This window comes from Varroa jacobsoni, unplaced genomic scaffold, assembly GCF_002532875.2.
Source record: "Varroa jacobsoni isolate VJ856 unplaced genomic scaffold, vjacob_1.0 scaffold_370, whole genome shotgun sequence".
Classification (NCBI taxonomy): Eukaryota; Metazoa; Arthropoda; class Arachnida; order Mesostigmata; family Varroidae; genus Varroa; species Varroa jacobsoni.
In genome coordinates this window covers 106,094-132,682 of record NW_019213272.1, presented here as the reverse complement: position 1 = coordinate 132,682, position 26,589 = coordinate 106,094, and the positions used below count along the sequence as shown (strand labels likewise).

Genomic DNA, 26,589 nt, shown 5'->3' with positions numbered 1-26,589 from the left:
AAGCATCAAGACCAACATTTTCGATGATAAACGTTTTTAAAATATCTATATAACAAAGAATACACAACAGATTCGTGTAAACATTGAGCACTCTTACCTGTTTAAACTATGTCAAAATAATTATTGAATTTATATCGTGTAACAGAAATTCAAATGAACAAAGTTATCAACTTATACTATGTACATTTGTGGTTTGCGTTGTTTAAAGTTCCATCACAGAACGTGGCAAAATATTTTTCTTACCTATATCAGACTTCTCTTTATTTTGGTGAACGGCAAAATGGTTCGCCTCCTGCGCTTGCTTGTTACGGAGAGTCTTCTCGACGGTTAATTTTTGCCGTCATTTCTTGCAACACATTCTTATCTTATAACAGCTTGAAAGACTGCAGATTTTAACAAATATTTTACTGGAGCACGTGAAAATTATATATTTTGTCGACTTGCCTGTAAGTACTGAACATACCTCTCTTCACGTACTCCTTTCGACGTATTCTATAAATGATTATTTCACTAGCTCATGTTTCTTTCTTACTGAGATGCTTAAATAAGCCGTTATAAATAGGCTTGTGAATTGATCACTCATATGCCTATTGACAGGTCGCCTTTGATCAGGGGGTACGCTTAACAAGAAAGGATGGCTACGGACCCACCGGGTATCCCTCGGGGTTGTCGTCCACCGTTACGAGAAGCGAATGCATATCTTAGTTCTCATCGTGTAAAAGTAATGGAGTTGTCACTGTTAACATAGGACGAGGGTATGACATCTGGGCATGCTTATATGATGGGGCAGGATGCCGGACGTCCAAGCGCTGTCGGTAGGCGGCTTCAGGCCCTCTCGTGAGATTTCACTGATATAGTCGGAGCGCTTCAGGGTGTCGTGCTCGACTGGTGTGTATGAGCCTTCGCTGTCACTGCTGGATTCTGGTTTGTCGGCAGAATCACTATACGCGCTAGCCAGCCTTGTCTGAGCGTGATTGAACAGGCCGAATATCGCAGCGCGGTACAAGTTGATCGAAACTTGAGCAGATATGTTTGTGCGGTCCAATGTCAACGTATCACAAGTACTGTGGTACGTGCAACGCAATAGCAACGGAGCTGGTTCGGCTTCGGGCTTTCTTCCGCGCCTGTTGTGCTATTACACACGTAATCTTTTACCTGTATAGAGGCAAAGAGACAGACTGTCTTTATACTAGGGTTGACCTGAGTGTCGGAGCTTTTTTTTTTAATTTTTACGCATGTGTACATTTGCACGGGATCTCTGTATTAACTTCCATAATGTGGTAATAGGACTTCGGCGACAGTGCTACTGGTCGTCATAATCATATTAATCAATGGTTGCTTTCCATTCGTGAATAAATCTATGTAGACTTTAACGTCAAAAAAGTGCCGCTTCGTCAGGAGGATAAACCACGCGAACGAATTCCCTCATAAAACTAGCTCGCCTCGGCTCCTACAACTTTGGTCTATTGACAATGTATCATTATTAACCACTATTGTATATGACCTCTCCTACAGAAGCATTCAATATCACAATGGTGTTGCAGGCAAACGTAAACTGGATCCTTTAAAAAATGTATTAGTTGGCGCACTTCTTAACCACAGTTCCTCACCCAACGCACGTTTAGCACGCTTGTTTGCATGACAGAATTCTCAAACTGGTGAAATATCAGCACGGGTGGTTATCAGCCACCATGGTGTTTGTAAATGCTGGTTTTTAAATGTCGAAAATGAAAAAGAAACTGCTGCCCTCCACTTATGATCAGCTAGACGAACTTTACGCTCCCTGAAAGACAAAGAATGTTTTCCGTTGGCGGAACAAATATTTAGCCGATCGGCCCAATCTCGCGCGCAAATATTCCCATTACGAAGCTTTAGCGACCCACAATCAGCAGGTCATAGTTATATCGTGTCACTTTAACGGTCGTCTTGGTTCAGACAAGCCCGCTACCCAATTGTAGTGTAGCTAGCAAAACAGGTATCGTCCAGTTTAGCCAGTAACCGTTAAATATTTGGCATTATATTAGCATAATATATAGCGTTTACCTATCTAGTATTTTGCCGAGCAGATAAAAAATATACATATATCCTGCTTAATCCTAATTTTCGGCGACTTTAGTTGGCTCAAACATACTCATATTATTTGCACGAAAAATAATAGAGAACCATCTATTATTAACGAGAAAATTGGCTTACAGGATGCACTTGCCAACTTATTAGGTCGTTTACCAGGCCTGAACATAGAACCCGCCAGGATTTGCGTATATGATTGCTTGCGATATTTGACCGATAGCAATTTTCATTGCGTTGTACGAGACTCGTCTGGAAGTATAGGTATTGATGTTTAGAATCAAAAGAATAAATCAAAGAACGAAATCGTGATTTTTTATACATCTGGGTATAGGCTGTCTTTAAAAAATATATATAGGATCGAAGCAAAATGACGCTTTCGTATCTAGGTTTTTGCTCAAAGAACTACCTAAACTAGTAGAATTCAAAGTTGACTATTCGACGAAAGATAACCGTAAAATACAATGATTATGTAATAGTTATTACATATTTAGTCTAATAGTAAACTCTTCCTTGCAACAAACTTACTTTAATTTATCCTTTTTCCTCGTCTGATTCTTTCTGTTCCATTTAATACCTTCCAGTACCAGTTTATTTAATAGACTCCCTACGGAATATAGGAACATTTATTCATAACCTGTTGTAACAACATACCGCATATCATGGTACAGACGCTTGCATTATTTTGTATGCATACATAAACACGTACATATTTTGAATTTTCATGTATCTGTATTCTTTACTTTTCACTGGAATTTCAACAAAATAAATCTCCATATACAAATATCAACTTCGTCCGCCGTCGGTCGAAACTTATAGCGATAAACGGCATCATTTCATAAATATAACAAACTATAACGCAGCTTTTCACGTATTATTCTATCGATGAACGTATGGTGATACCTCGGAAATATTTGGTACACAAATAATATACGGTGGCATTTTATATATAAGCCTACCTCTTGGTGGGAGACTAGATGTTCATTTAATTTTTACAGTATATCATTTGATAACGAAATTGTTCTATATTTGATATAACAAAATTATAAAATAAGTATATATAAATATATGTGCTTCTCATCAATTTATGGTTGCTGGTTCTCACTTCTTTCAGCAACAATTAGGCAATCGATCACTGCAAACTTTAAACCATACATCCTCCTACATGCCGCTCCTAAAAAGCATAGTGGTATATCTATTTCTTTACATGCAAGGTCCATTTGTCTATGTGTGTATTAGCGACGAAGCTAGGTACTCTTTCTATTAATATATTAAGGATTTTTCACATCCTTATTCATGACATAAATTTATATTAATTTTATAAATACTCTACAAAGTAACCTACATATGCCTGTCACACAATTTCTTAGACCCTGGTTTGCCGCCTAAGTAAGCGGCATCCCATATCCTTATCATCTATTTATTCAGAAGTTTCTTAGTGACGTCAGTAATTAAATATAACAAGCAATTTCTTACCAGCTAGCTAATGGGCTTAAACATGTGACACTGGTAGCGAGATTCTTCCAAAGAGGAAAGTACGTTCTTTATTAGCGCACTTTTAGAACACGCTGCTCTCTAGTGGCACATAAACAGTAATGGGGTAAACTCCGATTTGGGATATTGACAAACAAAACGACGTCTCTTATTCGAGGCCCAATTGTACCTCAGGCATTTCCGTATATTAAGCTCCATTAGGGGTTCATGCTGCTATTCAATGGTCCAATGCCTCCTGGAGTAAATCCGCGAGTATAGCGTTATTGGCAGCGAGCCTCGATGCAAGCTGGAAGCCGAGTCTTCTTGCACAGCGATACTTCGTTTCGAGATCATTAAAACATTCGAGAATATTTTCCATCGCCTCAGCCATTTGCGGTGTCGGCCGCTGGTAGCGCGCGTAACTAGACAATCAATTAGTAAAGAATCATTTGTTAGCCATGCGAAATATGCGTTATATCGAATTGTCATCATGTGTTTACTGTTCTAATATGAATAGCAAATATGTACAATACCTACATGATCACTATACATTTGAGTTAAGTAACGAATGTTGGAACAGCTAAATAATAGATACTTAGATTTATATATTGTCCATGGTTTACATAAATAAAATCTCAATCTCCTTGTAGGGGTGCTTCGTGCATTTTCGTTACCACACACTGACCTAGGTTATTAATTTTTAGTTAGAAAGTGTGGATATTTTATTTAACGTAACATTTTTCTTAGTTTGTTTATTTGTTTAATGGGCTCCATTTTACTAGTTGGTTGAATATTTCTAATATCTAACAGTATAGTGGTAGTGATTAGTTAATCCAGATCGAAGAAAACATATAGTAGTTTATACCGCGGCTGAGAAAATCACTGTTAACTCCAAGAACGGATAATGCATTACCCTGTTTTCACGATATTATCATTACCGATATCATAATAATTGAAAAAAATAAAACACTTCAGCGATGATTTAAAGTCATTGGCTTTGAAACAGCATCTCGGCCAAAGCCGAGTTGGACTCTTACCAATCTGTTATTTTCTGCACGATTTCCTGGGTAAGATGTAAGCGCATCTCGAAGTCCTTGAGGTAATCAACATTGCCTTTAACTATAACGTTGAGGAAAAGTGGAGCATGCCAAGCGACCCGCATGTGATATGCCTCTGCGACAAGATACGCCTCTGGAAACACCTATATTAAAAAAATAGGTCAACAACAAAATTTGACCACGGATTCTCTGTGTTCGCGTTTCATATCTTTTCTTAAGATAGACACAGGATCGCAAAAAAGGTAAACAAGCCATTTTAAGTGGCATTATAATGAAAACATTATAATACCACTTAAAATGCTTTATCTGACTTCATAAAACAGCTTTTCCTATAGTCCCATTTTACATCAATAGCTTTCGGCCATGACTGGTACTAGAGCATTGTGTATAATGAGCGCGTTCGTAATTAGCTTTCACCTTTCGTGTGTATACTGTGTACCTCATGATAAAGACTAACCGTGTGGTTGTTTATCCAAGTTATTCTACTTTCGGCAGAAAGGTTGATGATCTTGTTAGGTTTGTTTAAACCAATGCCGTGAAGCTGGGGGCTGCTGAGGTAATGTATCTGAAGTGCAAGCAATTCGGCTTTGTGAGCGCACTCAAGTGCACGCATAGGGCAATCAGCTTTCACGAAAGCCTCGGCGGCATCAGCGAGATCAACCATAACGACATCAAGGGCAGCTTGTGCTTCATTGAGGTCGACGGAATCCGGCCAGGTAATGCCTGCCACGACACATGCGCAATACGAAGCACCATCGAATACAATGCATAAAGGAAGCAAATGCCATTAGGTGAGAAAATGTGCACGGCACACCATCGCTTGAAATTGAATAACTCATTTCTCATGTAAGTGTCTCTTGAATGCAACTAGAACTGAAAAGGGAATATTTAATCAATTCAGATGTAAAAATGAGAATACAAACACTGGACCGTCTACTTCTGTATGCTGTGTGTAAACTAACGAAACAGGGATGAACATCTATTAATGTTTAAATTCTGCTACGAAAAAGGCCTTCTGTCGCTTCTTGTGAGCGTTGTAGATTGATATTCACACAGTCTGAACATATTAAAAACAAATCCTGTTTAAATCGTTCAATGAAAAAGTTTAACTGACCATCGGAAATGGCGATCTGTACTATTCGTTCCTGTGCCGACTCAGAATTCATTTCCGCGATCTCACGGTGCATTGCGAAATTTAGCTTGAAAATTTTGTCTAACTGCGAAAGCTTTTTTTTTTTTTTCAAGTAGTCTAGTAAGGCGACTTTGAGATGCGGTACCTATAATAAAATTAAAGAGTGAAATCAATAATTTTTTTCATGAAAGTCTACGAACATATCGTAATCCGAACAATAAAGTTTTTTTGCAATATGTTCCATATATTAGAGTTTAAAAAAAGCGTTACGTACATTTTTTTTTATTAAAGAATGAACTTGATTTCATTGACTTTGCTAGTACTAGTAACTGAAATGTCCCTGTACAGTTATCACAACATGTCCGAAATAAAAAGTGTATAATGAGAAATTAGCGCATCATAAACAGACCTCGCATTTGTTGATTATCAATAATCTTGGCAATATTCTTAACCGTTAGTAATTCGTTAATGTGCAGAGGTCAAATCGGGAACAAATGACCCAAATATGCAAGATCTTGTTTTAAAGAGATCTGCAATTAGACTATAAGCCGTTTTTGTCGAAGTACTGCCGGTGGTAACCTTTTCCATGCTTTGCTGGATGAGCATTTCAAAGTGGCCATGTTTACCGAGCGCGTCAAATATGAATGTCATCTCACTGTATTGACCGATGCCCGTTAGCAGACGAATTATTAAAGCGAACTTATTGTGTCTGCAATAGAATAACAAAGATATCATATAGGTGTTAATGCACGCACACGAGTTGAATAAGGTTACAGACGGACGAAGTAATAAAAGAGGCAATAATGTACAGTCTAACTGAAAAAAAGCCTCCGTAAATTGATCTCATATATAGAGCCATCTGCTCGACTAGTGGAGAGCTATTAAGATATAAAGGATGCCGCGTCAATACGAAAGCGGGGCTTAATTTTAAGACAATTACAGGTCATCCTGACGTATGTACACATCCCTGTTCTTACCGTATCAGCCAGTGAACAAGGGTGTGGCAATGTTTGAGCACGTGTGAAATCCCTTCCATACAGCACGCGACTGAAAAGCATTTATGAGCCAGAATGCACAGCTCCACTTCGTTGTAAAGTACTGAAACAGATATGGAGCATATAGGTGAAAGTTCATAAAATTTTTATTAACTTCAAAGACAAGCTGCATGTCACGAGCCTTTCGAAATGTTTTCTTATGTAGTTCATTGGAACTTGTGTTTTCCACTTACCTTGTTTGTCCGTCTCCAGCTGAGCATCCTCATATTTTTTAAGTCCATAAAAGATACGGTTACCAAGAATCGTAGCATCTTTGCAGATGCTAATAACCTTTTCAAAGTTACCGAGCACGTCAAACTCGTTGAACTCTTCATTGTTGAACGAGAGGGCCTTCTGTACTTCGCGGTAGATAAAGGACGACAGTACCACGTCTTCTATAGAGTACACAGCAACAAGTTCCTTGGCCAACGCGAATTTTGGTTTGAGCGAACTATTTAGGATTCGCTTTAGTAACTGCAGTGGGTCAGACTCTTTGGCAAGACTATCGAATTCGACCATGAGCGACAAAGCCAACAGATGTAGAATCAAAATCCGTCGGCAGATTCTTTTTGACGATTGAGCAATGAACGATAAATCTTCAATGGCTCGGCAAGATTCAGAATCCAGTGCATTTGACAAGCGAACCTATTGGCAAAAATAAATAGCAATATCTGTGTTCGGCGTATATGAATGAAACCGAGTTGTCACGAACGTTCGAATGATTGAGAGTTACTTCCAATAAGAATGCCCAACTAAACTATTATAATAATAAAATATGCAAAACATGTCATTTATTAAGGCACGAGCACCGCAGATACAAGTGTGAAAACGAATAAGAATATTTTTGTTTTTAGAACCCTATTTTGCGCACTTCAGCTCGGTGTATTCTAATAAAAATTATTATTATTATATAAAACTTCTCACAACAAAGTTGGTGCATTATTCAACGGTCAAGCTATTATGACGCTTCCAATTTGCTATGACGTTTATAGTACTAGACACACGATACGTCTAATTAAGAACACATACCTTTGGCCTGGACGGGTCTTCCTCCAGTTTTTTTAGGAACTCTTTGATATTCGGATGAAAAGAATCTCTGACAATAAGTCCCTGGGAAAGCTGGACAGCTGTTACTGCTAATTGGTACTCCAACGTCTCAGTGCAAAATACCGTTGATACAAACTGCGCCTGACGGAACGCTACTTTGGCCAGGAGGGCGTCTATTACAACCTGCACAGCATTTCTTTCCTGCATCAACGTAGATATTTTGTTTTTTTTTTGTTTTTTTATATATAGTTGCGTTATTAGATTGCTTAGTGCTTCATTAGTTATAAAGTAATTATTTCATATAACAGCACTCGCTTGTTTGTTTGTTTGTGTTTTTTTTATAACTAAAAATTCAGTACGCACGTTTAATTTTATCTCTTGGAAAAGTGAGCGATAAGAAGCAAATAAAAAATTGTTACACTTTGTCGCCGTATAGGTGGTGAACTAAAGGGACATAAACGAATATGTAAATATGTGTCTAAAGGTTACGGTACCGATTCACTTTTGACGTGTCTCCTAGCGGATGGAATATCTTGATTACGTAGTAGAGTCAACTCCTCGGGCTCACAGTCAATTTCATTTAAGATGTCCATATCCTTAGCTTCAATACATTTAAGCAAATAGTCCCAACAGACGACTCGATGCATCTTGAAGCAGATACACACAGACAGAACTTGAAGAGCAGTGAAACAGACTACGTAGACTACGCTAGCTTAGCAAGTTAGTACTTTCTATCAATAAAAGGTTTCTCAAGACTTGAGAAACAGACGAATGAAAATTTATACCACTACATAGAAAAATAGCAGTAGATGAACACCGAAAAAAGATGGCACACTGCAGACAGGTAGTAAGATCAAGCAATATTTATTCGAGCTTTATTTCCATCTTTGTAGGTGCCCCTTTCATAGAGATGCGGTCATCTTCCGCCTCGATTCACTTACATCAAAGTCTGCTTATCACAAGCCACATGTTTATTCTAGATGTATCGATAACTACACAGTCCACATCATACGTTCATTCCAAACATCCTAAAGTACACTTCTGTTAGTTCAATTAGTCAAAGCAACGTTAGAAATAAGTCTTTTTAAGGTTAGTAATGTTTGGAGCCTTTATAATTCCGACCGTATAATCAAATACCCCAAAGTTATTGTTAGTTAACAGGAAATAAAGAATATATATAGCTCTTTGACAAATTCCATCTAATTCCAAGATATGTGTTGCTGCTTTTCAACCCACAAGCGCCTTTTAATGTCAACCGAAGACGCACTTGACCTACGTACATAGTTGAAGCCTCAGACGAAGGCCATCTTGAAACGGAGCGCCAGAACCAATCTACTACAATGTGCATTTAGTTTATAGGCATCGGTAAAAACTTCATTAATAAGCGTGTTTAGTCGCTCAGGTTACTGCACTAGAGAATGCTGTCTAAATTGCTATAAGGTTAGATCTTTCATGCGTAACCAGAAGTCAATACATCCGCTTACCTCAGCATCTATCCATCGGAGTCCATATTTCATCGCTATGAATTTATCTCTGTAGTTGTCCACAATTTCACTCTTTTTTTTGAAAAACAGAAATGCCGTTGTGTCTTTGACACTGTATTTCCGGAATAGAGTTTGCGCCGTTTCCCAAAAAGATTTCTCTTTTACCTCAGATTCATCGATGCTGCGCTGAGTCGCTAATGCTGAGATCTTTCGTTCACTGCTGTCGCTTACGATCGATCCGATACTTCCCGATCGCATCATCTGGTGCGGATTAACGGCATTCTCGCAGGATCCGGGCAAGGCTGAAAGCTTTCGCCTGAGCAGGTGTCTGTCATTGACAGCGGCCACCTGTTTCACTACTCTCGTCGTCCTTGTCTCGAACTGATGATCGAGCAGTTCGCAGAGGATATCATCAAAAGGCAAACATGCTGCGCGACTGAACCGGATAGCCAGTTCGTATAATTGCTGATTAATTAGCCTCGTAACTTCTTTCCGTAACGCATCGTCTACTTGTTCGGCGTCGGTGGCCAGTAGCAGATGCTCGAATGGTAGCTGCCAATTGGCGTCGGCAACACTCTCGAGAATTTGTGCGAAGAACGTAAAGTTCGGTGTTACTTTTTGCGGAAGCGACTTATACTTGCGCAGGAGAAGCCGCTGCTCATAAACTGACTCGCAAATTAACACACCGTAAATAAGAATTTTTCGAACGTATTCGTGGTCAGCATTTTCCTTGGTATATCTGTCGAGAAACGATTTCCAATCCTCCTCACCGCCAAAATAGGCTTTGTTGATAAGAAATTTGTAAATGTAAGTAACCAAAGGTGCACACACAGAACCTGGAATGAACAGTTGATAGCCCAAGAGCAAGGAGGCAATACATCGCAGCTTAAGCGCATTTTCCACGCATTCGAGCAAATTGTTGAGACTTCTGTCTGAAGAGTTTTTTGTGTGCGACGTAATTGTCGTTGTTTCTAGCCAGACGGCAAAGCACTGTTGGACATTTTCGTTGTAGTAGGTAGCTATGAGTGCTGGTGCGGGATTCCAATGGTAAGTAGCTGCTGCTAGAAGCTCGTTCACCGGTGAGGCGCTGTTATGCGCAGAAACCACGAGATCGATCAAATTCAAAGGGTACTTACGACTAGTTCCGCCTGAGACGATAGAAATAATAGATTAATGATGAATTAGCATTCACATTAATTTGCTCTATACAGCGGTAGTTGTCACAGTGAGTGATGAAGCAATGTGGAACCGAGCGAAGCACTGGCCCACAAAACTCAGTATCACTCATGACCATTCATGTCAGCGATGATTAAGGTACTTAGCAAACCAAAGTAAACAAACAGTCGATAATGATTTTTATTTTACATTCAAGGATATCTAAAATTTAATTTGGAAGATGATTTAGTTATTGCTTTTTTCTGTGCAAGTCATAATTATTTCGACGGAACATTGTATAAGAAGGCTAAGAATTTTTTTTTCTGCGTGCACTGGTGAGTTATCGAAATTAGCTTTGCTACATCTTACGGCGGTAATTTTCGACTAGGCATCGTACGGTACGACTTGGGTGAACTGCGTTACCTGAGCCCTGAGTGTTGGATGATTGCAGCGTGTGTGAAGAGTCGTCACTCGTAACCGAGAACGAATCGGGATCCGAGTTCGAGTTCGAGTCTTTTTCTCTTTTCTTAAACTGGTCTGGAGGTGAGTAACTGAACCGCTCAGTCATTTGTTGCTGTGGTTTAACCACTCCGATTTTGTTATATAATGACGCTCTCAGGTCCTGTGAGCCGAAGGCAATTGTGTGTTGTTACTATGTTGAGGTCGTAATATTTGCAGCGAATCAACCGCGGAGTAAATGTAAATTACATTTTTTAGCATTTTCGTAAAATGGTAGAGCTTCATATACAACAGGCAGTATATTTGCATGCCGTTTGAAGTTAGGAATAGCTCGTAACGCTCCACTATGTAGTAGACGATGCTCAGCGAGACGGGAAATGACAACAATATCAATACGACGCCATCACGCAACAGACGTTGACAAACCGAAAAAGACGTTGTCAACGCACTCCGCGTTCCCAATAGGTGTGTATGAAGCGGCTGTATCAGAATGAAAATTCCACCAAAATAAAGCCTGTCTTCTATAAGCCCTCTCTTCTGTACACACTCATTTGTTCTTTTATATATATATATATATATATATATATATATGTGAAATATGCATGCTTTCGGAAACGGAGTAGCTAAATACTGGCCCCGAATATCATTCTGATACTGACTCTCCACGGCGGAGAATAAACATCGTAGTAGTATTCTAGTTTGTAACTACTAATATACACGAGGTAAATGCCAAGAAATGTATCTGACAGGTATACTATAAGTATGCGTCTGTACAAACATATAATAAATATAGCTCTAATGTAATAATTATAATCAGGCAGCAGTTGGTCTAAATGACTTACCCGTCCACGAGGCGTTGTCAGACTTTTGGTGTTCATGTCTTTTAGAGAACTGACTTGAGACAGGGCCTTCTCGAGATGTTCACGATAGATTACGTTCGAGAAATTCTTTAACAATGGCATGACTCTGCGCCGACTAATCTGGAGCGTCTGAGCCCATATTATGAAGCCCAACCAGTTGTCCGATTCTGCACAGAGCTCTAGAATCGTACACGGTATCTCTAGCTGATGGAGTTGGCTAAAATCGTGCTGTAGAAAGACGACACTGTCCGGTTTCAGCAGCGGAATTTGTGAATGGTCATTGACAAACTGCTCCCTCACAATATTATCCAAGTCTTGGAGGATCACCTGTGCGGTCTCCCTGTAAACAGCATTTTGGCTGGCCGTGAGCGATGATAAGTTAGCGAACTGCACGTGACATAGATTTTCGACGACCTCTTGTTTAGCATGGCGTGGAAGAAGTTGGCGCCCAACGGCGACCAGCAGTCGGAGACTGTAGGAGTCCTGACCGATGGCTTCAATAAAGGCAACACAGCATGTCACAAATTTGTCATCAGTAAACAGATTTAGCGCAATTTGCGTGGTTTGCTTAGCTGCAGCCTTGAGGATTTTTGGACTCACGCGGTAGTCTCGGAAGAAGCATTCGATTGCACAGCCGACCCGATATTTGAGTAGATAGTAAATGTATGTTAATGGCTCCTTTAAGCCGTATGTTTTGACCAACTTTTCCTGTGCGAAATAAGGCAGATCCATCGGTTCGCCCTCGTAGATATTATTCCGTTTTTGGAAGCCAAACATTTTCGTTATATCGAAAAAGGTGCTCTTGGAGAGAAGCTGATACATGCTAATATCCTCACGAAACTGGCCACTGCTTTCTTCAATGAAGCCTGCTAGAGGGAGAGGTAATTTGACAATAAACTCTCTAGGTACTGCCCAGTTCAGGGTGATTGTGCTGACAATACATGCCAACCGCAATCGACCACTTGACCAAAGATCGTCAACGGTCTCAGCTCCGTATATTTCGTTGGCAAATGCTAGCGTAACGCCAAGGATCTTCTTCGGCTGTTTCCTCCATTCGTTGTACTTGATAATAGCGACTAGCAGCGGTGTCATGCATTCGCTGCATGAGGGCTGTATTTGCACCTTCATTAGAAACGTATGGAGGAAGTGCAAGTAGCCATTTGACAAGCAGAAATGAATCATTCGATGTACATAATCATGCTTTTCGAGGAGCACTTCAACATCGAACAAATCATAAACTGACACTTTGATCTTTGACATAATGTTAAGCAGACGGGGAAAATCTTCTAAAATTGAATCGTTTAACAAATTCTTCCTCGCCATCTGCAATCGAGTCTCCTCTGCCAAGTCAGGAAGAACATGGTCATCCTCTAACGCATCCAGCATGTCGCTGGTTACCTCTATAACGTTAGGAAACTCTTCAGAAAACACTTCGCCGGTCGACTCGGCCACACAGTTAATTAACGCTTCTATTTGCTCCGTCTTGACATATTTAAGCAGATGGTTCCACACTAAATTAGGCTCCATCTCTTTGACTTCGTCCTTTGCGGTGCCGGAGTGTAACAGTATTTTATCAAAAGTCTCCTTGTCCCATTTTGCTAACCAAGCTAGCACTATCCCGGTATAATGACCAGAGGAGCAACGTCCACTTCCCATGATCATGTGGTGCTGAATCAGTCTGACGTTAGGTCCCTCTAACAGGCTACCCGTTGTCGAAATAGCTTCACCTCTCGTCTCCGAATCGAGCACACCTTTTGCAGAAGGACAACTGTAATGTTTGAGATAAACTTCCATTTTTCCAAGCAGACTAACCAGATCTTCGGAAAAATTTGGCCGTTCCAGAATCTTTCTTAAAATTGTCACTCGTGCGTCTTGCGACTTTACGTGAAGGAAAAAAAACTTCAGCTTATCATCAACATCCCATCCGAGACTTTCCATCAGTTTATATGCATCAGCCATCTCACCTGACAAGACGTAATCTAGAACAAGTTCTTGACCAATTCTTGTCGCCTTGTCCTGTAGGTCTTGGTCATCTTTACGCTTGCTCAAATAAACCTGCGCTTGATTGAGCTTGCCCCTTGCAATGGCATCCTGAAGAACCTCTTCTTCTGAGAAATAATCCCATGACGCATTAAGGGAATTATCAACGATTTCATTCGAATCTAGTATCGACGTTGACGTCTGAAGTAGAAACCCTCGAAAAACATTCATCTGGGCGCACAGGTACGAGACAAATTCTTCCTGCACTGGCGTGGCCGCCTCAACTGAAGAAATCCAGTGGAGTAACTGCGCTATATACGAAACTATAAGCTTAATCAGTCGCTCTGCAAACTCCCTTCTGAGAAGGGCATCTTGAACGTTACGCGTCACTTCTTGAATGACAGCTTGCCATGACGAGAATTCAATTCTTAAGCGTTCATGGCTCATCGTAGTGTGAATAGCCGATTGTGACAGCTCTAGCTTGGTCTTGAAAAAAAACTGGATCATGTCCTGATGCTCGTTGGCGATGCCTTGCTGCAGGACAGTCACGTCCATTGAAATGTTACTCCAGTTGTTCAACTTGCATATTTTCTCCGCTGTTGCCGATCCCTTTCCTTCAAGGACCTGCTGAAGAATGCTTCTTGTAGTGATCCCATGGTAAAGAACTTTAAGGCAATCTTTCTGTAGAAACGTTGGAATTCCTGTCTCCATTGTAATCGTATTTGAAATAATCATTATGGGACCAGGAAATACAATGGGAACTTTATCAATAAGGGTAAGTTTTTCTCCAGCGCAAATGACACTTTTACCGCGATACATGCCCAACGCAAATGGCGTTGGAGAGTCCACAATCACCTTCACTTTCCTTGTTCGTCGAAAATTCCTATAGCGAGATCCACCAAGGAAACATGAAAAATTATACCAGCTCTCGCCTTGACATTCAATTTCTAATAGCTTGCGGCCAGTCGAGACATATAGCTTGTTTAAATTAGCCGTAAACAGAAAATCCTGAATATTATCCTTCACCATCTCACAGAGACGCCAGCATGCTATCTGGGTACCATCCTCCAGCACTAGGCAATTGATTTCCTTTTGCTCAGTACATACAAAGATGTACTTGTTCCTGAGCGTATGAAATGCAACGGCATTTCCGCTAAGCTTGAAGGTCCACTGTACGTACAGGACGACAGATGAGATTGTTTTATACAGGATCCTATCCTTGTCAAGTAGAATCACAAGCAACTTGTCGCTGCAATATATCAGTGATATTTGGCTGAAAGAACCTGCGTGAGCAAATAAAAACGTTCGTAATAACAATTCACAACAAACACTCGAAATGAATTAGCTGAAACTACTTTGCGAGATTTCATTTTCTATCCCTACAGCACGCCTTCGTGCAGATGTAGCCGTTTGAAGTTTCACTGCGACAACTGGTTGCCCTACTTTCGGTCATAGGCCAAGGTAATGGGTAATTTCAAAAGCAAAGGCTCTCGATGTATTATATTATGAAACGTTCTCGACGCCATACAGCCTACCCAAAAACTGGAATAAGGCTTAACTAGCTTATACAAATCGCTGCTGTATTGTAGGTCCAAAAAGGTGTCTCTGAATATTTTCATAATTATACGCTTGCCTAAAAACGACAATCACTATTAGTATTTCACTAGCGTAATTATCGGTGACCCTGAAAAGCATCCTAGCAAATTAAGTAAGTATTATTTTTCTAGCCACTTACTTGTAAATTCTGAGGTATAATTTGTGTTTGTCGTGACGAATTTTGAAGCAAATTGATACGTGCTGTAGATATCTGGACCACTTTTTTTTATGATAAATACTGTATCAGACGTCGTATTGTGCTGCCAAGCGAAGCTAAAAAGATAATTATTATGCTGACATGAGAACGTACGCTTAATAATAATAATAAATAACTGGTAAACCCTTCTTGCAATGGACGTAAAACAAATAGTACCAGTTCGGATGATTCCGACGGATGGATGTAAATATAATACTTTCACACAGTTCTCAAGCCTACAATATGGCGGCGCTTGTGTTGTTAAAGTTCAATTAGATAAATTCTGTTTCTCACCCATACACTGTACCTAGATCTCTTTTTATAGTTTGTGCCTTGTTTGGTTTATAAGAGATTTTTACAGCACACTTAGAATATAACACAGCCGACGCGTTTTTCAACAAAAAAAAATCAATAAGTTCGTCTCTGGCACATTCATACATGGCGTAAACTTTTACGAGGTGCATTATTATGAGTTAATTTCTGCACATGCTTCATAAAGAAATATTTCTGAATGGCCAAAGGAGATCATGAAATTGAAAGCTGCTTAGTCCTAGTGTTTTACAATTGCTGAGACAGTTAAATGTGACATCGAATTTTCATTCGGATGAAGCTAAATGCAGAGAGATTTCGCATAATTGCGAATTATTAGTATTTCTATAATAATATAAAGTAGCATTTTTGGCTTTAGGTCATCTCTAGTTTGAGAAATATAACCTCGCTAACCAATAAAACCGCGTCATCGAATCATGGATTCGTAGCAGCAATGATACTTAATGTATACCTCGAAAATGGGGTTCAGCGATTTTGTTGACCCACGACCTTAAGAAGCGATATCTGCATGGAGAAAATATGTTTCCAAAGGTGGAACCGATTGTCACATTGCATATTAAACAATATGCATAGAATTCGTGACGTATAAAATTGTACCCAGACTCTATTCAAACAGAAATTGAAAATGTCATTTGGTATCAAAAATAGCGACCGGTGTCACGACGGTAGAAAATGGTTCTCTCCTGAACAGTGACCTCAAGCTATGCATTTCTATCTGATGTACATAACCTTTTAACAAAAAATAACCTAAAAATAACATAATGAACATAAATAACCTTTCAACATTTAGCAATCATCGTTGTAGAGCTGTAGCCAGTAATCGCAGGTGGATAATTTAGGATTAGATTATTCAGCCGCGACAACGCGTGTGATTATGATGCTCTTTACTTTACATATAAGGTTACATATACATATAATAACCCTGATCCGGCCTTGTTTATAAGTACTTTGTTTAACAATACTAAATCACATAATTTATTAATATATAAATAGATTGTAGTAATTCATTCCAATGAGTACAAGTTTTTGCAAGCTATTTGTAACAAGTACAAATCAAATGAATCAATTGTATCATTACATGTTGCAGCGAGTTTTATACTGCCACTCGGATACTCAAAAATAGAAAATACCTATTTATAGTTAGTTCGTTTTACTATCGATAACTGGGAATCTTTTTTATTATCATTTTATCATATTATATTAGTTTCAAATTATCCTGATAGCAATCGCTATGGCAATCTATTCATAAACATATATGGAAACGTAAGAGTTTACAGGCGTGTTAAGCTATATATATAGACGAACTATATGGTAATGAACTTACTCGGCCACGTTCGTCAATTGTAGAGTCGACTCTCCCGATGGACAGTCGAGAGTCCACAGATCGCCATCCGTAGTTAAACAGCTGATTCTCTCGCTTGATGGAGAGATTTCGACTTTGGCAATATCTTCGGGCAACAATGGAAACTCGAATTGTTTCAGTGCTGTGACACTGTAACCCCGGCAGGGATCCGTCATAGTTGCACTCTTTTTCGAGGCTCTCTCTTGAGAACGTCTAGACTTTCCGATCAACTAGTCAACATTGATGAAGAATTCAGTAAAGTACTTCCCTCTATTTATATCCGTATAGACAGTCGGTGTCTACCAGGCGTTTCCTCCGTCTCTATACATTTTGAACAAACGAACGATGAACAGGCAAAAGCCTTGTTTTCCCTGGAGACATACTTCACTCCACGTTGCCTTCTTTGAATAGCAGCATTTACTGTACACGTCTCCGTATCGAGGCGAATAATGCCGCCGGGCATAGTCTCGTACGTTCCAGTCGCCTACTTAACAGCTGGACAGGCAGTTCGACGGACAGAGAGACACACAAACACGAGAAGAGGGAGAGTTGCGAAGGCGCTTAGCAACACTACTATCCCGCACTCGACAAAGAGACCGGATGATCACATGCTTGCAACGTTGTTCTTCTAGTTTTCTCTCTATTTGTTTATCATTGAAAAGAAGGTAGAGGATAGAAGCTTGCCGTTGCATTGACGTCAGCTACGGGCACTAGTCACTCGTATTGTTGACCAGCTGATCGGCTTCTTTGTATCGCTAAGAGCCGCTCATTTTTGCGCACTCATGGAATACCTATTTAGAATTGATCTCAAGCTGTCGAAAATAACAGTATTCTTATGTGATGATTTGAAAAAGTGCACAGTAAACAGACTTAATGAAAACCCGGAGCAACTTAGCGAAATTAAATTAACTGGAATTGTTGTGGTTGAATCAAGACGTCAATAATTGTACATCTGACACGTGTTACATTTCTATTCAGAGTCAAATACAGTGCAAATATAGATCACAGCACTAAAGCAACACCGTTTGTGGAAATCACTTATAGAAATTGCTGAAATCACTCAAAACATCTGTCATTTTACGATCTCTCAAGTATAGAAAGCACATGTCAGGACAAGACTTGGAAAATTATAGCTATTTCTTGTATGAAATCATCAGGTTAATTTTTAAGCTTCAGCTCGTTTTAGAGTAAATTTGTTTCTCACTTGAATGTGTGTTTGCGCGGCTTAACAAAGATTCGACATATATGCTTAATATCAAGATAGCCGAGTTAAGTCTACCGGCGTGATTCGTGTTTCTAAAATTAACTTTTATACTATTTTAACTAGTTTTAAACATGCAACGTATTTAGAAATCGAGCATAGTTATTGATTTGACTTTTTTTTATTTTGCTAAGCTTTGACCCATTTAGAAGCCACGCTAGAAAATCGTTTGTATTACTGCCATCTCGAATATAGGCAGTTTTTATAGCCGCAGCACAAGGTATAGCGTATTTCAGTGGGCGTCACGAGTTAGTAGATACTCATTACCAAATCATCTTTTTGCTTACCAAGTTCCGTGGATTGAGTAAGCGTCGCGTCGAATTCACGAATCGATACTGCAAAATCGTAAACAGGTGGGGCTTCATTTGCGCATCTGTATTACGTGAATGTCGGAATATGCAAAGGATTAAAAAAAAATCCTAAGAGTGAGTATGAATGAACATTTTCGACCTGCCGATTTGCTCATTCAGCTGACCTGAGAAATGCGCGAATACACGGCAGGTGCTGGTGCAGCATCTAGCAACGAAGCTTCTATGTATATCGAATGCCTTTTGGAGTCGGTGAGCAATTTTTATCATTCGCAGATTCCTGCCAATTGCGTGTGGAGGTTACTGTTGAATCAAGACATCTGAATGTCCTTTTCAAGCTCCTAAACGGGTTTAAAAAGCAAGTCATAGTCCGAGGGATTTCTATTGCTATCATGACAAGCGTAAAGCGAGTTGCCGTTGTGACTGGAGCCAATAAAGGGATTGGTCTGTCTATCGTAAAGCATCTTCTTAATCGATGTTTCCCGGTATGTTGCTCCTAAAGAATTCCAACAGTGAAATTGCCTCAGGTCTCTTAAAGACGAAACGTCAGTTTCTAAATCAGTTGCTAAAACTACTTATTGAGTGACAGGTGTGTGCACTAGAAGGGACATGTATTCTGAAAAGATTTCTTTGATTTGTACAGGCTCCGGGGACAAGTAAAGCTTATATACAAGTGTGTGACAGCCATGTAATCGATTGGCGCCGACGTGCCTTTCTCCGATTTTCATTCTTCATTACAACCCAGTTTAACCCATTAAAAATGACATCGTTTTTCAGCATTGAATATGAATCGTTGTAAAGAACTATGTGACATAACGCCATTGAAAATGTAAGCGAATTGATAGTTTGTTGTACACAGCTGTCAAGCACGGATCTGCTTACTATTAACTGGGGGTTGGAAATCCACACCTTGCAAGTCATTGAGACATGCACATAGACAAATAGTACGTTTCGAAAGCATTAACCGAAACAATGCCTGGATAAGAAGGTAAGTGGACGCCCGACCCGCTAACACGTTACGCCTGGGTAGAGCTGACTACATAGATCAGTTTTCTGGTGACAGCCGAGATTGTGCAGACGACTGCGTTATAATATGATCTGTCTGTTCAGTCGTATATACTCTGGTAAAAAAAAAAATCAATAAATTAGTTTGTTTACCTAACTGAATTTCGGTAATTAAAACTGCATGAGCATCTTCCACAGACTTCTAAATGGATTTATGCTTCAGTTTTGACAAAGTTTTCTAGCTAAAAGCCATGGACTGTGACGTGCCCAGGTATTTCATAGATGTTTTTGACGTTGCTAACAAGAACAGTCGGTCTGGCGAAGCTCGCCCTCAGTCCCCACAGGAATCAGTGTATCACAATTAATAACTGATTAGTATGAGCGGCTATCGTAAATGTTTGATTATCATTGGTGTGCACTGTGACATATGCTAAGTGGTGCCCGTTGCTTTGGGGTTATTGGCATCCATTCAAGTTTTACGGCCGCCATGTTTATCTGCCTTATCATTTCATCATTGTAAAAATTAAAAAGCCTATTTTAAAAACGAATTTTAGCGAAATATTACGCCTACTTGTATAGGTCCTGATAGCTGTAACTATTTGTTTGACACAGATAAACTCAACAAGATTGGACTGATCTAACGTATTTATTGCAAATGCAAATAACATGTATATTATAGGTATCGACGACAACAGAACGGTTGACATTCCTTCGGGCACAATAGTACATATTAAATAATAATAATAGTAGTCGCAATGCGTGTGATTTCTTGTCACACTGCCTACTGTGAGTGTTGCCGTAATTTTTACATTAAAGTGCTTTTGCGATATGCCACTACTAGTAACGAAGGGTGACGAGTATTCAGCATATGTAGACATTCTGGAGTACAGTTATAAACAAGGTAAACTGAAATAATAAACAGGCACAGTACAGCGTAAAACAGCGAAAAAAAACTCAACAAATGAATAAAAAGTATGGAATTTCTGAGATGAGTATAAATCAATGCCTGAAAACCTTTGCTTGAGACGCCCTAATCGATGGAGACAATATGAAACACCTAAACGTAGGCACAATGTGTAGCTTCTGTTGTAATCTAACTTGATCGCATGATATTTGCTTACAGGGCGACGTGATTCTCTGCTCACGAGATGAAGATCGTGGAAGACAGGCAGTAGAAGTAGTGGTCAAGGAGTGCGGCAAGACCCCAATCTTTCACCAACTGGACATCGATGATGCCAACTCTGTTAACAAGTTGCGGGATTGGTTGAAGGTGGTATACGGCGGATTGGACGTTCTCGTTAACAATGCCGGTATCGCGTATAAGAACAATTCGACCGCTCCCTTTGCCGAACAGGCTGAGGTAACGGTAAAAACGAACTATTTTGGAACACTTCGGGTTTCCGATACTCTATTTCCGCTGCTACGACCTGGCGCACGAGTGGTCCATCTTTCCTCGTCTTGTGGACACCTAAGCAAGATTCCCAATGCTGAGCTTCAGGTGTGCTGAAACATGTGCTTATGTATTTGTAATACGTGATAAAATACGTTTCATAATCAAAATCGTAATATTATGTTAGATATTGTTCGTTTTATACGAACTATTGCCGTATGCATACATTCGGGATTTTATTGAGACAGATTCTTAAATGGAGTCACCGTCAGATTCCACCCCTGCAATGGATGGATAATCGTATACATATATATTTATTTGTTATTGTCTAATGGTAAATGTTGCTGTAATTTTAGGCTCGTTTTTCTGCGCCAGATCTGACCATCGAGCAGCTGAGTGCACTGGCAAATGAATTCGTAAAGGCAGCTAAAAACGGCAAGAATCAGGAGCTCGGATGGGGCTCATCTGCTTATTGCGTGTCCAAGGTCCTCGTTTCAGCCCTGGCTCTGATTCACCATCGACAGTTTGAGGTTGACTCTAGGGAAGATCTGATTGTTAACTCTGTTCACCCGGGTTACGTGGACACGGACATGACAAGTCACAAGGGCCCACTGACGCCCGACCAGGGCGCTGATGCTCCAGCCTACTTGGCGCTGCTGCCGCCTAAAGATGCTAACAATCCAAAGGGAAAATACATCTGGTATGACCGTAAGATCGTCCCTTGGGACTCGAATTCCGTACCAGTGATGTAAGCTCCCTAGCTGTTGATAGAACAATTCCCAACAGGTCACCTTTCACCAGTATGCGAACTAACGGATAGATTTGAAGATCAAAAAGCAGTATTACTTGGTGATGTTTATATGCATTATATAGACTGAACGATTCGTTCATCTCTTGTCAGTATGCTAAAACCCCCCTAAAAGTGATTTCATTTCAGTATTTCTCGTTCCTACGCATACTATTTTTTTGGCTCATTGCTGAAGAGGACGAACTACTGTTTATTTTGACTACAATACAGTTCGTGTTTTGCTTTTAAATCTAAAGGTTGTCTAATTTAGTTTACAAAGCAATATTAATTCACCATAATTTGATTATGGTACTACACCAACAGTACACTAAAAGAGATTTTTTTTTTTTTTTAAATTAAATAAAATCGTCTCTTTTAATGGTTTCATTCACCTTTAAGCGCGACCCCATAGTAACCTAGAACTTCGTCACACGGCCTTGTTAATCCCAACCAGCATTATTCAATACACATTTGTTTTGCTTAGGCATAGAGGCCAGATTAGCTGGAAATTTTTTTTATCTTAACTGGGTATCAAACAGCGTAATAAAATATTTTAACCGCGTCTCTAGTTTTAACTCGAGTTCTTTTTCCATCATCGCACTAAGCCAGCTTGATTACGGCACCGATTCTGTAGACATGAGGGCATATAAATTTCGACATGCATTACAGAGTGTGTGATTTAATAAAAGAAAAAAAGAAGTCATTCAAAATAGCGGCTCGATAGTTGGACGTCGGTGTCAGTTAATTTGCTAAATTAATAAACATGCAGAGTAGTAATATATATGTATAAACATATAAATTGCTGGTGAATCTATAGGTTACTTGAGTTTCAGTGAGTTTACTATTAAGAATCCGTCAATGTATAGCTTGGAGTCTCAATTAATTAATATTTGGAGAATATATAGTCTATTGTGGCCCTTTTGTTGTGCCATGTATGAGATACAATTAAATACCCTCAAATTGATTGGCTTACAAACAATGGCGGTTCTACCGTTCTCCAGAAAAGGAAAATCTGTATATCAATAACCGCCAGTCTTATCAGGACAGTGAATTGGTGGGAACGTATTTAAAAAATAAGCCAACTGATATCTATGGGTATGTATTATTAGTGTCGTTACCAACAATCGACCGTAAGCGAAAAAAAATCTAATCCAAACTTCGAAATGAAATTTCGTAAGCATGAGTAAGCATGGCCAGTTTATACAAAGTTTACTAATAGTAAACTTTTTTATAGTTTACAATAATCAGAAAGTAGACTGTTAATGATTTTTTGCCGTTTGTAAAAAAAAAATACGTGAAATGCCTAGAAGATGATATTGCAGGTTATGTAACAATAGCACTGGTAAAATGTGATGCTATACAAATAATGCCATAAATACTAATATGTATATGGTTTTTCTCTTATTGTTCGCTAACTCAATTTTGGAACGAAGTTCTTGCAAGAAAAAATTGCTGGCTCTAATTCTGAAGTAGATTTTTACTCAGGGGTAAAGAACTACGTATTATACTATCACATTAGTAATTGCCTAAAGCAGGACACCTTGTACAGAGACGAATCTAGTAATTGATTGATAGCACAGGATCTCCCGGTCTCGTTGCCGAATAGCTAAGTACAGTGGCAAACGAGTTCGTCAGATCCGCCAAAACAGACAAGGATAAGCAACTCGGCAGGCGAGTCGAAGGTTCTTGTGTTGACATTGGGCTTAATTTGCCTTAGATTTAACGATTGCAGAGACGATGTAAGTGTCAATCTGATAAATCCTGTATACGTATTTACATTAAAAAAAAAGCCGACGCTCCGGGTTACTCAGTGTTGTCCTTATCGCCTGAACCAAGGACGTCATGTAAATGTATGTGGCATGACAGGAAAACTGTAATATGAAGTTGCAATTCTACTGAATGCCCTGCACTGTTTTCTTTATATTGGTTTAAAGACAAGGTCTGAAGAGCTCAGAAAAGAGCCTTTTAAAAGATGCGTTTAAAGAGCTTAGAAGGAGCTGGCTTGTTAACGTAGGAATTCTTAACACATAACTGGGATGCGATTCCTATGTGCCGCAAATTTATGTAACTGCACGTTATATATTCAGTTATTTTTGTAATAATAATACACTAAACTTTTACCTATGCTGCTAATTAATGAAGCGAAATTTGCTGAACGCATAAAGTATTATTGTATAATGGGTTTGACCTTAGACATGTAGTTCATTTAATTATTTGCATAAATATTGATATCTTCTGTTACTTTGGTTTGTTTTGTCTCCTTACTGTGACGTGGAGAGTGGTTCACCTCACGTTCGAAATACTGCCAGCGCGAAAAGATTTTTGCCGGGATGCTGGATGTAATGTAGAAGTCTAGGGTTTTTTCTACCTTACATAACCGTATCTAGGCATAGCGGCATCTTCGGATCAGCTACGCGACGGTAGCTGGAAGACTACATCATAGATATGTATGGTATATTGTCAGGAGTTGTGATATCAATAATGCAATTAGGTTACCAACAAGACCTTTGAAACACGTGAAAGAAAAAGAGTTCTCATTCCCAGGTATTTTCAAAGGTCATAGTGCTACTTCGTCGGCGGTTACTCGCAGCTGCGCTGCTCAGGCAGATTAATATATATATAATTTCCGGTTGTAATCATGTAGGCTGAAAAGTACTCTACTTTCCGGTGTCATCCTGAAAGAACTTCACAACCGAGAGTTCAAAATAAGTTGTTTGCATTTTCATAATTTATCAAGAATAACTTGCCAGGAAGGTCATATGCGATAGGAAGACCCAGTCCTCAATTCTGGATTTAAAAGGTTGCGCTCAATTTCCGGCTGTATTTGAAGCGGGTTATATCACTTTAAACTAAGGGAAATTGGTAGGGAAACATCTAGGTGCAGCCGTAGATATGTCAGTAAGTACTCCCTTATCTACCTGTCGAAGAAAATGAATTGTAGGTTTCTACGGTTTATGTTAAGATGATGAACACTTCATTCTCTATTCTCTATAGCACGTGCAGTAACGCACTCTGCTTCGAATAACAAATGTCGGAAAACGCGAGCCCACACGCGTAAACAACAATCTGCAGGCAGTCATTTCCATTCAAATTATTGTTAAGCTACGTAAAAAACAGTATCCATAAAAAACAGTTATTTGAAGTATGTCATGGCTAAAAAAGACCCATCTATAAATATAAACAAAATTTTCAAAAAACGACGTACTCTATTTTGAAAATGCCTAGTAGAAAATGCTGGCAGATACAAAAACCACAATCGAGGCATGGTTCACGTTTCATAGAGGTAATTTATTTATGTTCGCAAGGAGTCGTCTTTTTCCTTGTATCTTCCTTGATCCATCCCATCTAGACTTTACGCGTTTATCAGTATCCAGGCCTGTTCCCTTTTCGCCTTATCATGTTATTGCGGATATTTTCCGTAAAGTATATGAAATGTTGATGCCACGTTACATAATGGATTTTTATTTTCATGGTCAATGACGAGTAGGTACACATGGGCTTGTGCATACAGCTTCTACTTACAGGTTATAATTAGAGGGTCAAACCAGATCTATGGGAGTGCATGCGCAGCATCGCTGCGCACTGTAAACTTCATTGGTGAAAGTGACTTTATCGCAGAATCTTCAAAACGATCAGACCCATAATATAATCTATTGACTGCGTAATAATATTTCTGCATACAGTTTTGCTTGGATCCCAACATGCACATGCTTGGAGGATCCCAACATTAGCCCTTATCGCTGGACAAATCGACTATTAAGTAGAATAGCAGAATAACATTATAAATGTAAGCTTATTGCATACCAATTCAAAGAAATAATTTATCAAGCGCATTAATATTTAGAATAATCATAAAACTGTACCATATAATTCAAGTTCTTTCTAAACGAGATTTTATTGTACGATTCGAATTTGCTAATGGCTCTAGTATCTCGACGACCACTCTATCCGAGACGTAATGTCTTGCCATTGTAAATTTTTTTCCATGTTTCCTTTTTCGTTGTCTAGCACCAAGGTTCTACTTATTTGTTTCACTTGAGTTACTTGAAACAATTTTTGTATGCTCTTTTTTTTGATATCGGATTTTATGCACAAAGCGAAAATAAGCTGTAATGTTATCACTTCTGAATATTTGGTTACAGACAATTGTCTCCTTTGTATCTCTAAGACAGTGTGATACTAACAACCGCTGGTAAAAGCAAAGAAAGTCAGACTGTAGATAAAAATTACCAAAGAACGTAGTAAGAGGCCGCATTAACCATCGAAAGCCAGTAAAGAAGTTCCGGGGCTACTTTAGGGCAACTTATGGAGGCTTGGATGTGCTAGTTAACAATGCTGTTATTGCGTACAATGACGATTCTACTGCACCGTTTGCTGAGCAGGCCGAGATGACCATAACTATAATCTATTTTGGCGTGCTCCGCGTTCTGAAGGCTCTCTTGCTGGTACTGCGACATAGCGCGAGCAATTTTTATGATACCTTAAGCGCTCGACACTTTAGCGCAATTCTCGGACCCAAACTTCAGATACATTTCTATCTATCTGTACGGATTTTCTGTAGATATGATTGGCGAGATTGGTCGATTTACAACGTTAAAGACGTAGTTCGTTTGAAAAAGTCCCGA

General features: G+C 39.3%; 2 protein-coding genes across 6 annotated transcripts; one reads left to right on the top strand and one right to left on the bottom strand.

Moving 5' to 3' along the window:
- Positions 1 to 71: 71 nt before the first annotated feature.
- On the bottom strand, positions 72 to 18,845 carry LOC111259822 (spatacsin). Of its 4 annotated transcripts, XR_002679864.2 has the most exons (18): positions 18,762 to 18,845; positions 17,196 to 17,708; positions 15,485 to 15,618; positions 11,752 to 15,032; positions 10,874 to 11,072; positions 9,296 to 10,443; positions 8,306 to 8,458; positions 7,794 to 8,012; positions 6,959 to 7,409; positions 6,708 to 6,828; positions 6,310 to 6,439; positions 5,713 to 5,875; positions 5,056 to 5,321; positions 4,578 to 4,741; positions 3,544 to 3,962; positions 2,596 to 2,674; positions 2,194 to 2,319; positions 72 to 1,155 (listed from the first exon to the last, which is right to left on the bottom strand). XR_002679864.2 is itself a non-coding variant. In XM_022832096.2 (15 exons), exons 2-15 carry the CDS (start codon positions 17,387 to 17,389, stop codon positions 3,779 to 3,781), a joined length of 6,807 nt encoding a protein of 2,268 aa, XP_022687831.1. In that variant the 5' UTR covers positions 17,390 to 17,708; positions 18,762 to 18,845; the 3' UTR covers positions 2,652 to 3,778. The 4 variants fall into 4 exon arrangements, 1 of the variants encoding a protein (XP_022687831.1); XR_002679865.2 differs by lacking the exon at positions 2,596 to 2,674; XR_015310750.1 differs by lacking the exons at positions 2,194 to 2,319; positions 2,596 to 2,674.
- Positions 18,846 to 18,892: 47 nt separating this feature from the next.
- Positions 18,893 to 24,205, top strand: LOC111259823 (carbonyl reductase [NADPH] 1). 2 transcript variants are annotated; one of them, XM_022832099.2, is made up of 3 exons: positions 18,893 to 19,034; positions 20,911 to 21,285; positions 21,534 to 24,205. In XM_022832099.2, the coding sequence occupies exons 1-3, from the start codon at positions 18,957 to 18,959 to the stop codon at positions 21,927 to 21,929; spliced, it is 849 nt and encodes a 282-aa protein (XP_022687834.1). In that variant the 5' UTR covers positions 18,893 to 18,956; the 3' UTR covers positions 21,930 to 24,205. The 2 variants fall into 2 exon arrangements, with proteins under 2 accessions (XP_022687834.1, XP_022687833.1); XM_022832098.2 differs by lacking the exon at positions 18,893 to 19,034 and adding an exon at positions 19,041 to 19,267.
- The last annotated feature ends 2,384 nt before the right edge of the window (positions 24,206 to 26,589 follow it).

Excerpts from the sequence above, each read along its gene's own strand:
- LOC111259823 (XM_022832098.2), top strand. The coding sequence starts at position 19,175 with ATGACAAGCGTAAAGCGAGTTGCCGTTGTGACTGGAGCCAATAAAGGG. Across the intron at positions 19,268-20,910 it reads TTCTTAATCGATGTTTCCCG|GGCGACGTGATTCTCTGCTC; the intron begins GTATGTTGCTCC and ends ATTTGCTTACAG. Across the intron at positions 21,286-21,533 it reads TTCCCAATGCTGAGCTTCAG|GCTCGTTTTTCTGCGCCAGA; the intron begins GTGTGCTGAAAC and ends CTGTAATTTTAG.
- LOC111259822 (XM_022832096.2), bottom strand. The coding sequence starts at position 17,389 with ATGACGGATCCCTGCCGGGGTTACAGTGTCACAGCACTGAAACAATTC. Across the intron at positions 10,444-10,873 it reads ATCCAACACTCAGGGCTCAG|GCGGAACTAGTCGTAAGTAC; the intron begins GTAACGCAGTTC and ends CTATCGTCTCAG. Across the intron at positions 8,013-8,305 it reads GACACGTCAAAAGTGAATCG|GAAAGAAATGCTGTGCAGGT; the intron begins GTACCGTAACCT and ends ACGTTGATGCAG.